This window comes from Sipha flava, unplaced genomic scaffold, assembly GCF_003268045.1.
Source record: "Sipha flava isolate LNK unplaced genomic scaffold, YSA_version1 82_pilon_pilon, whole genome shotgun sequence".
Lineage (NCBI taxonomy): Eukaryota > Metazoa > Arthropoda > Insecta > Hemiptera > Aphididae > Sipha > Sipha flava.
In genome coordinates, this window is record NW_020273624.1 from 544924 (window position 1) to 557138 (window position 12215).

At 34.7% G+C, this 12215-nt stretch overlaps 1 protein-coding gene across 1 annotated transcript in view; it reads left to right on the plus strand.

Annotated features, from left to right (window-relative positions):
• Nucleotides 1-9385, plus strand: part of LOC112693247 (thymocyte selection-associated high mobility group box protein TOX-like) — a 107984-nt gene extending 98599 nt beyond the window's left edge. Inside the window, exons 8-12 of the mRNA XM_025568227.1 lie at nucleotides 2647-2727; nucleotides 3525-3740; nucleotides 5727-5867; nucleotides 8601-8779; nucleotides 9160-9385. Of these exons, the coding sequence (XP_025424012.1) occupies nucleotides 2647-2727; nucleotides 3525-3740; nucleotides 5727-5867; nucleotides 8601-8639 (477 nt within the window). The 3' untranslated portion in view covers nucleotides 8640-8779; nucleotides 9160-9385. The remainder of the gene's footprint in view (nucleotides 1-2646; nucleotides 2728-3524; nucleotides 3741-5726; nucleotides 5868-8600; nucleotides 8780-9159) is intronic.
• Nucleotides 9386-12215: the final 2830 nt, after the last annotated feature.

Here is a 12215-nt window from a genome sequence, read left to right on the forward strand (position 1 = left end):
TGTGTGTGTGTGTGTGTGTGTGTGTGTGTGTGTGTGTGTATGTGTTCTAAATGGATTGAGAGAAATCTTACTAGACACTTCCGGGATATATTAATTTATAAGCTTCCTTGTTATTTTAACGTAGATTATTTGGTTTTGAAATGAGCGCATAATGTAAATAAAAATTAAATGAAAAATAAATAATAAACCCATAACGGTGCACGATGGTAAACGGTCAATAAACAACAGTGGTTATACAGCGATCGGAACTACGGTTATCGTCATCGAGCTCACACGATAAACCGTCAGGGCACGAAGAACAGACACGATGAGTGTAAGGTCAACAAGCCCTCCAAACGGGGCTGGTTAATGTTTGCGTGTAAATCCAATCAATGAGCTTCTACAAGTCTACGTTATACACAGTGCTGGGTTTTAATCTTGGAAGACACTCTGATTAGGGTGGGCACCCTGTAACTACTAATCGGAGGCTTTTCAATTGCACAAACATTGTTTTTATTTGTCTAGGACATTACCATTGTCAGCGTTTTATTGTTCGAATACGTATAAACACCGTTCAATAAGTATATTTTATGTTCATCTAGGCCGTAAAGTGACAAAAAAACAATGGGGGGGCTTACTTTTTGTATCATATCTAACGTCCCATGAACCTATCCATGCAACACGTAATTAATTATATAATACATTTAAGTAATATATATAATAGTTAGTTAACATTTAATATCAGTTAGCTATTATTTTTGTAAAACATTTTCTTTCTCTGGACTATCAGCTATGATAATAAAATATAATAAGTCGTAAGATTCATAGTAATTGTAAAAACAATTTGTGAAACATGTTATACTTATGACGCTTATTTTGACCGATCAGTTGAGTAATCCAGTGATATTTTCAGTTAATTGTTATAGGGACCGCTTTTTAAGCCCTGAGAGAGGTAGGGGATTAGATCCCCCGACGAAATTAAGCATAGTACGTTTCTCGACGTTTATATTCATCGTTTCTGAAGTAGCCGTCTTAATATAGTAAAATGTAATATACGTGTTGGTACATCATTAGGCGCGATTTGTGTGAACAAATTCCTGATCAACACTGTAGACAGGAAGCACTCGTAGTGCTTTTACGATAATAACCTGACATTTGACCGTGACGGATAAGACCACGTCCTTTATTTCTAATCGTCGTACATCGAGACAACAGATCCGTGTGTACAATGATATAGATTCCTGGCGAGCCGCATTGGCGAGAATAGTTTTTGTAACAAAAGTAAAATAATTAATAACAAAATAACTAAATCGTATTTAATAGAAAATTATCCGTGTTTTTGAAGCAGCGCAGAAAAAGTTTAGAATTCGATTTCGCCGGAACCTCGAACCGCGTACGCGCACTAATTCAGTTATTTTTAATGCGGATCCCCCGAGATACGAACTCATAATAACAAAATGCAAAGTTTGCTTTAATTTATGACAATAGAAATAAAAGAGGTAAACCCGATGAATGGGGCGCGCGCGCGCACACACACATGAAGAAAAGGGGTCGCCTCGGTTATAAGTGATTTAGATCAATAATGTTTAAATTAGAAACTTTGCTCGACGTACACCACGGCCCACCCTTGTATCGTCCCGAACACACGTATGTCTACTTTATAATATAAACGTTAGTTGCGTTCCCGCCCATAGTGCTTTGCGCACCACCATCGCATTCATTAAGGACATTATCTAGAACACACCTCACACATTGTTACAAGATTGGACTTTGTTCGAATCACATGTCTGTTGTACGATCACACGGAGTTGGTTATTAATTGATTAAAAGGGTCCGGATGCATGACAACGGTAGGTAGATAACGTTGAGCGACTATTGTATGATTAAACTGTTGTCATGATTTAGTTTTTACTAAAAATTACATTAAAATTTGACTCTGATTGAAAAAAAAGAAGAAAAAATCAGAACATTTCTTATCAATTATTTGAAAAATCTGGGAACGTTAATGTTTATACTTTATACTAATCCACACTTCAATTGATCTTCGCTCATGAAATGTACAACACGAAGTTATGCTTTTATCAAGCGCATTATTATTTCGGCCTGCCAATCGTATGACGTTAGTTACTCCAGTCTTACTGTGCAACTACATTCTATACAAGTGTATTTTTTGGGCAGTATATATATATATATAAATAGGTTCCTATGTCAAACACTAAACGCGTTTTCTGCTGCTTACATAATTATTTTTTCACCGTCTCTGTCGAAGTTTCATTGAAATATTTTTGGTGTAAAAATAAATGAAGATTACCATCTTCCCACTTTCTGTTTTGTCAACATTCCAATTCCCAGATAGTTATTAAATAATTAATCCTACAGAAAACAATGATATTTGTGTGTCCACAAAACACCAATATTAGCGATAATTAATTCATATAGTAAAAAAAAAAATATTATTAATCATAGCCTATATGTTTTAAACATGTCTGATGATCGCTATTATTACACTATGACTATATAATATTTAAAAATAATATAACCGTTTCGTCATCCGTGATCAATTGGCTTCATGCAGGGCTATATAAATATATATATATATATTGGCCCTTATAAATTAGTCTTCAAAATTACAGGTTTTTGTAATTATTGTTGCATTTATGATTTCAGGTGTACAAGAAAAAAACTGAAGCGGCCAAAAAGGATTATTTAAAGGCTTTGGCAGCATACAGAGCGAGTCTAGTATCTAAGGTAAGCGCAAAATTACATATAGAAATATTTTTACTATTATCTTATAGCGGGCCGTCTATGCGTTACGGATTTGTTTTACATGCATACCATTTTAATATTTTATATTGGGTTTTAGACCTATTAAACTTCGGTATATTTTGCATGGTAGAACTTTTGCTGTAAAAACTTCTATAAAAATAGAATTAAAAAATGATTAACAGTCGATTTTAATCGTGTTTGGATATTTTTTTTTCAAATCGATCCGCTAGTGGCTGGTTGGTTAATGTTGCTGGTTCGTGAATAAACGATATACTTTTCGAACCCCTTATCTTTACAACGGTCGTTTAACCTCACATGAGAACGTATTAAGCGAGAAAAACATTTTTAAGGTCATAATAAAATTATAAAAAATAAAATAAAATTTATTTAACAGTTAATGCTCGCAAATTAATATAAAAATAAATATTTCATATAAATAAATAAATAAATACTTAGCCTGAAATATTATTATATTTTTAATTGGATACCAGTCGAGTATTACAAGTATAATAATATTTCAGACAAAGCATTTATTTTTTTATATTAATTTATATCTACGTGTAAAATATTTATTTTCTAAGTCTCTATTTGTGTGTTTACTACGATAAAAGGGTGCGCTTGAACGTAGATAATAAGAGGACTGGCTTGTGGGGAGAGAAAAATTCAGTCAAAGGGCGCTCGGCCTCCCAATGATAATAATTTTAAAAATAATTGCATTACGAAAATCTTATTTCCAAGACATGATGTTGAACTTTGAGGCATTTATTTTTTCCTTCCAGGGCGGTGAACCGGATTCCAGTATGTACGCCGGTGGTTACGTGGGCAGTTACGGTGGCGTATACAACGGATACTCGCCCCCAGCCGGCCTACCGTCGCCACCCATGTCCGTACCGTCGCCGCATTCGCAAGTACATGGTCAAGTCAAGAAGTCCGCCATGATGATGGACAATCGGGTTCCAGTTATGAACAGTCACCCACAAAACCACAACCAGTCGGTAAGTATCAACTGCGATATTATTATTATTATTATTATTATAATGTAGATTTATTATGCCTAAAGAGTGTCCGGTGTCCGTTTTTATAAAATGTGCGCTCGTATTACATAGAGTGGTCATCAAAGATCATCAAGTTCTCTGATCGAATACAGGCGCCTATAACTGTGGGTAGGTTGTAATCATTTTCTACCCCGCAAACGTATAGATAAATCAATATGCCGGGTTGTATAACGAATGTATTAAATGTATACACACACACATAGGTTAAAAGACATAAATGTATTAGTATAGTATGCGCATGGACATAAATAGGTTGTGTATTACGTTAGGTTAACCGCGTGTATTATTACGTTTGAATATTTTCAAACGATTAAAATAAGTCGGGACACACACTGTAATGAATTCGTTCGATGCAGTAAGGAAATATACATCGATATTACAATAATATTATACTCCGTTGGCTTACGATAAGATTTAAATGTCAGGATAAATAATCATATGAGAGGTCTATTCTGAAAATAGCTTTGAACCCGTACGAACTTTAAACAGATGTTATATTGGTCACTATCCAAATTTAATATTTTTTAATGAGTTGGAAAACTGTTTGGGACTATTGATAACTTCAAACACAGTTCAGTTTATTCTAGACAACGGTATGCTTGAAAGTACATTTGTTGTTCACTGCATTACACAGTCGTTATTCATACGCACATATTATCATTACACAATATTATATCTTTTATGATGATTTCGATTTTACGATACCCCTAGTGCACTCGGATCTGTCTAATGAGACGTTTGCTATTAATAAATAAACGATTTCGGCTCATTGCCTACTATTACGAAAGAAACGATGTTATTATGCTCCCGTGCAAGTCCGACTATATACTATAATGTCGTGTCGTTAATTTTAAACTGAAAACCAAATATAGTTTACAACTCTCCTGCATCCATCAGCTGTATAAGTGCATAGATGTGATTTTTACCGTAAATAATGGTACAGACCAATCTGATCGGCCTCTGTCGGTAATCCGTACCTACGTACAGAAATATATTTATATGCACGTGTATATAGAAAAAAAACCGTTCGGAAAGAATCTCACGCACGAACAGCGCATTTACAGGAGTACAATATTACATTGCATTTTGTTTTTGACACAATTAAAAAAACAGTCGTATTTAAAAAATTAGAAAAACTTGTGATGGAGCTGCTTTTATTGTTCCGCTGGTTAATATCTATCAATATATTCCGAGTAATGTGTGTTCTTAGAATCGAATATTTTTTAAACGTGCACTACAATAAAATGAGAAAACTACATCCTACCATAATTCGTTAACTCGACGTCATACTTGAACGAGTTAAACGTAATACGGTGAAAATACTTTGTTTTGCGTGATAATTGCATATAACTCTCAGCCCTTTTTTCTATTATTTTATTCTCCGTCACATTTATAGTTTTACGAACACAATAGTACCGTTTGTTTCGGAGTTTGAAATATTTTCATCGCGTTGTGAATAATATCTTCACCCCTAGTTCGATGCGCGCGTCGGGTTATGTTTTTCGTTTGTCTCGTGAACAGTAATAGTTTTTGTCGGATGTACCATCGCGACGCATCCGTATGTAACGTTCGCATCGACGGAACGCCTGTTGTAATGGGCATTACGCGGTTTTCATCAAGAATTATTTAGAAAAAAAAAAACAAAGTAGGAAAATAATAGAAAATTAGAAAACCGTACGACCGCCGTGTTTTCGTTAAAATCGGGCGCGTGCGGTGAGGGTCGTGGTTCGGATCGCGAAGGGGTGGAAAAGTTACCGCGCGCGCTTGGTGGGAAATATTACGTCGCGACTGCGGGCGACACTGTCTTGGCCGCGAGCTTGCCGTATCTCTTCCGCCCTTATCGCGACCTGGTGCTACGCAAAACACCGTACTGCATTGAGTTGAAACACGTTGTTACGATTTTACCGTTTCTATTTTTTTTTGCAGCAACAGACGGCCGGTCTGATTGGCAGCCACAACCAAGGCGCGCCCGTGCTGAACCATTTGTCGCAGCATCCTCAAGGCGGACTACCCCCGTCGCCGCAGCAGTCGCAGCCCCCGACGCCACCGGCCAACGTCTCATCATATGTGAGTATGACAGTTTGTAACCTACCCCGTCACGGCAAATGGGGGACGATCGACGGGGGCGCACCGGAACGTCGATTGTAATGTCGTGATGGCCGAGGCACCGACGGGATCGTGTCGTATCGGTGCAACGACACCGATATAATGTTATCTTAGATAAGACGTATCGTGATAACCCGATATAGTGGCGGCTGGAAAAACGCATCCCTACGGAGAGAGGGAGGTGGATATGATAATTAAGTGTACTCGCGTGTCCCGTAGTATTTACCTTCCTCTTACGAGAACACGAAGGCGCTTATCAGTGCGATTTTAGACCATTGGTTTGAGTAGAGTTGATAACGTGGGTAAAAGAAATCGCCGGCCGGTTACAAAACAATCCCCTTCGAACAGTTCGATAACGCGATGCCTTTGATGACTCAAATTAATTGTGCTGCCCTCAGGGTCGTGTGTTTGATGGAGGGGTGAGTACGATGGGGCGATTCACCCTAACCCTGGATGACAGGTTTCATTCAGCGCACTTCTGTTCGATCTATTTTACGGCTTTGGTCGTAAAATGGGAAACGGCCAATGACCTCTGATAGGTCGTATGACAGAGTTTTAATAAATCCACTCATATCTCCGCCCGAGGTAATATTGTTATTCCACTCGATTATATTGTCGTATAAGATCCATATGACCCTCGGTGAGATCGGCTGTAAAGTATGTGTGGGCAAAGCTTTGCGCTTTTGAACGTTCGTGCTTTCACGGCAACAAGTTGATTTACCGAAAAGAAACAATGTCCCATGACAATAATATTACATAACTCATTCACAGAAAAATAAAATAAAATCATTTTTACTATTGTTATTATTATTTTTATATTATTGTCACCCCTGTACCAGCAACTTGATATTGAGCACACTGTATCTTATAGTTCCGTAAGTCAGGTACAACGCGTATTCGGTTTGTTCTTTCGACGGTGTACCGTACATGTCAAAATATCGCGAGTGATTGATAATGATCGATCATCAAATAGACAATAGAAGAAGATCATAGAGTGGATAGTTCTCTTCAAACTACTAGAGTGCGGATATCGTGAAGATGACAAAACGATTATATGACTTAAAAAACCGCGATATATTCACCGTTCGATAATGTATTAACTATACGACGAATATAATTATTTTATTAGACGTCAATCCTCGTCCGCTACGGTAGTAGTTGTAATTCTACCGCGGTGCACGGTTCGACGACAATAATAATATTATATGCCAACTCCGTTGTTATCCGGCCCACAACTTTTGACCCAAGACGTGCGACGTTTTTTAGTCGAAGACCGTGATATCATCGTAAGACTCGTATTCATCTATTAGTAGATAACTATTGTATTGAATAGAAAAGAGTACCGTTTTTTTAAATGTTTATCTTAGAATTTCCATAGTTTTATCATAAGCGCCGTAGGTTTCCGTAGAATTTCACGAAGTCTTCCACTCGAACGCTTCGCCTTTCCTTATCTACTCATCGTATAATCGTTTCACTAACCGCTTTCCGTTGTAACGATGATATAGTAAAAATAATATTATTAATATAACAGTTTACGGCGACGAATATATAATACGCGTTATCGCGAAAAATGTCGAGTAACGGAAAATGTTACATCCTCAAGGGTGTGGATATGGATAGGGTAGAGGTAAAGTTGGCTGAGCTTAAGGAGCACTGCTCGTTTTTTTCTGTGTTGCGTATAATTACGTATATCCACTGATCTTGTGTCGCGTTGGCCGATAATAATTAGTTTATTCGCGATTGGAAAAAAAAGAAATCTTAAATCCATCCGCGTACACCAATAATATTACGGGTACTTACGAAAATTGTTCGAGGAAGATCCATTTCACCATAAAAAAAAAAAAAACTGCTAAATCTTATACACACGCGTTTTAAGTTTCCCGTTACAGTGTGTACGGTTTTTGTGCTGGGTCCGCTCGAGAGACGGTCGCTGTATTATATTGATCTACATGCAGATGTCTGCACCAGTAGTTTATAAGAAGGGGAACGGGTAGTAGTAATTGAATTCCCGTTTGTTTGTTGTCGAACAAAATCAATACGAACGTAATTATGTACACACATTTTGTTTTAAATTTAAAGGGTACTCGACATCCGTCACATGTGGACTGTCCACAGCTATCGTACGATCTGGTACTATTATATTATGTGTGTATTTATTGTTGTTTGTACGCAACGGTTTTACGTCGAATTGGTTTTCGGCGCGCATTTTTCGCGGCGCTTAAATTCGAATTACTCGTTTAATAGAGAAAACGAAAACGAAAAGCAGACCGGTAAATTGCAAGCGACTAACCACCGTCATGGTATTTCGGGAATTCGCCGTGCGCAAACTGCGAAATACCTCGTTCTCGTCAAGTCTTTCCGATTCGTATCGGTACACAGAAAACTGTCGTACAACCTGTACAACGGTAACAAATCAGTATTACGATAATATATGTACGCGTATTTACTATGGTAAGACGTGTCCGAAACATATCCAGTATTATGGAGGACCGCCGGTGGGTAAAAAGTTCCGTCGACAGTTCGTACTCGCATAAGAACCACAATCATGACTAAATATAGTACTTTAATAAACCGTTTTGGACTGCGGTACAGTCTGAATTATCGTTTTTTTTTTTTTTCCAACATCCTTTATCCCAACTCGATATTATTACGCGTATTCAACCGATATTTATGTTTTTATTAACTATTTTTCAGTGGCCGTGGTGTTTCAACCCGACGCAAAACAGCCATTAGCCGGTGTCTTGCAGACACTAGCTCAGAAGCAGTTGGTCGACGCGCGTGCGGCACATAAAACAACGACCACGTGACCGATCAAATGTCGCCGAGTGAAACGACGAGGACTGCGGTTTCGAAAATTGACACCGATACTGCAAGTGAGTGTGAATTATGCGTTTTTGCACCTGTCCCGTGGCAGAACCAAACGCCGAGGGTGGCCTTCCGTTCCGGGAGGAATCGGTCGAACAAATGTCGCGATCCCTAGAAACGATTTATTCGTTATCGGAAGCGATGTCCGCCGCACCCGAATAATACCGAACTAGCGATGAATTTCCAAATGGAAACTTAAACACGGGCCGGTTGTCTCTCGATTGTTTCGATCTAGCTGGGTTCCGTGTAGGTCTGCGTGGTAGTTTTTTTTTCGCGCGCTTCAAATAATCAAAATAAAAACGGTTTTCAGAAATATAGTCCTCCCACTACTTTGTCCATAAGGCGTCTAAAGATTTGTTTGATTAACACGTGTAATTTATTTTTACAGGAATATTGTAAACGCTCGGTTAGCCCATAGCGTGTGCGTCAATGTCAATATATACAAACTTCCCATGCCACGAACCTCATTATCTCGTCTTCTCTCATCATCTTGAAATACAGAATAAATAGACCCGAAGACCACTGCGTGTCCCGTGTACTATACGATTATTATTATTATTATTATTATTATTATTATTATTATTATTATTAATTATTATTAATATAATATATTATTATTATTATTATTATTATTATTATTATTAAAGTTAAAACTGTAATTATTATATATGTAAATCCTTGTGACTACGAGTATCTCATATTATAATGCTTGTGAATATTTTTATTTACTTATAAGAAAAATTAATAATATGATAATATAAAATATATTTAATATACTACTACATTATATTACATACATAAATATATATACATGTATATGTTTAATTTTTTTCTTTTTCAATAATATCGTTGAATAATAAATGTAAATAAGAATGTCATATTTAAGCAATAAACTTGCTCCTGTAAATGTAAGCAATGTCTCTCGCGACAATCCCAATGCTGTTTTGTGCACATATTAACATAACGTAATCAGATTATTATTGTTAAAATGAACTACTATTTTTTAACATATAAATTGTTTTCATTTTTTTTTTATTATGTTTAAAACATTAAGTTTTTTTTTTATGTAAATAATATTTACAATTTTGTTTTGTATTATATTGTATAATATAATATTATGGCCTAAACAAAACGAGCGTTATGGTAAAATCCACGTTAGTCTTAAACATTATTATTTACCATAAATACCCTTGGTAACTAGTACCATGGTACATAACGTATTTATGTCAATCGGACACTGTAAATTGTCACATGTTTTGGTTATAAAGTGCTATGATACCTACTAAAGAATTTTTCAAAAAAATAAAAATAATAGCTAGGTACTCATATCAATGTGAAATTATTATTTTTTATTCAAGTATTCATATTATTGCCTAATATTTATTTTTGTTTTATTTTTATTTTATTATTTAGCCAAATTGAAAATTTTAAAGTTGTTATTATACTGAATATCTTTTTCCCTTTTGTTTTTTTTTTTTTTTTTTTTTTTTTTTTTAAGTAGGTATGATTTTATATTTTGTACATAAATGATTAAGAACGCTCATGTTATCTGTTGTTTTTCAATCTGTTTATATAGTATATAAATAAAATGTAAACGATTAAAAATGAAAAATAAAAAAAATGTAATTAAATAGTGGAAAATAGTTGCTAGTTTTATATTTTCACTGTCAGAAAAATCAGTGCTACCATTTAATAAGCAATTTCTTGAATATTATACCTTTTTCATTTTTCTATAGATATGGCAAGACATTGTTACTAAAACTCAACAAGTAGTTAAGTATCTTATGCTCGTTACGATTGTTAGAAACAATTTAATTGAAATAAGTGCAAACAATGTACAAGGTGTTTCAATATTTGATTATGTTAAAAACCATAATACATCAAATGAGAAGTAGTTAGCATTTATTTGTTGGAACCGTTACAAGTGATTTGATCACGAATAACGCAATTATACCAATATAATAAGTGAACGTTTTGATGTTAATGGTTTTCCTTTCGAAACAAAACCGAACTGCGACATGTTAACATTAAACTCATAAATTACGTTTTGTCCCTTACCACGCTATGGTTTTCAGAAATTGATTCTTTTATTCAATGTTAATATTTTTAATCATTTTTCAAACGTTGTATACAACTATACTGTTATTGTATACTATTGAAATTTGTAAATTTATTGAACCTTATACTTAAGGATGTGTACATTGTTAAATACACTTAAAAGGAATTAATATGTCAATACTTGAATGCTGTACATGCATTGGTATAATACCGAAAAATCGTATAGAGTGTACAGAAAACATATTCCCATCGTTCCATAGACAACTCTGTTGGTAGTTTACTCCGTTCGATGAAACAATTAGTTTATTTCCAATCAATTATGATTGATTTACTTTCACAAAATAAATTATAGGAATTTTTTGGATTAAAAACTTTTGCACTTGTTGCATACACAACCGTATCTGTAAATCATTGTAATACAAAACTTTCTAGAAATTAAACCTGTATCTGAAAATTATACTTTTAATTCGCTTGATAAATTAATTAATAACAATTGATTAATGATAATTAATTAATTCATTATAATGAAAAATTTATCATAGAAAAACAATGTTTGGAAAAAAACTTTGAACTACAGAATGCACTCTGCAAATTTATATATGCCAAAAGTTTTCTGTTCAATTACCAGCTGTATGTTTGAAATAACTAACAATAGGTACCTATTAAAAATTATAAAAAGATGCATTAACAATAATTTGAAATTATTTTTGTATCCAACGCGAAATAAATAACTAAAACGAGCTGACTGTAACCTATTCAGCAATACATTTTTTTTTTCTTTTGTAGCTTATACATTTAGTCATTCAGAGTCTTCACTGCTTCCACTATTACACTCCACCTTCTCCTATTTTCAGTATTTTCTACAATCTTTGCCAGATCTGTTTTTATCGTGTCCGTCCATATTTGTTTAGGAAAGATTTTTGGCATTCATCATATGTATCTTATGTATCTATTCAACCATATATATTCAACCAATAAATATATAAAGTATATAAAATAATATAAAATTATATAAATTTTATATATTTATATGTAACCGAACGTACCTATTTGGCGTATGTTTTAATACATAAATTATTGAATGTAACAATTGTTTTATCTAACAACTTCATTAAACGATAGCGTCGAATAAGTTAGCTACAATTAGTTGTTGTATTTCTGAAAGCTTTTGGTACTGTCAACTACTTGAAACCGTACAAATAACTCGAGGTTACGAGCATACCGCGAGTACCTACTTAATCAACACTTGTCTCTCTTCTGTAAATTATGTAATATCTATGTAACTATGTATATATATATATATATATATGTATAAGTGTATGCAGTGAACTACTTGAACTTATCCGATACCTATAACTGTTGGTCAGTATAAGATTTTGGTTTAGG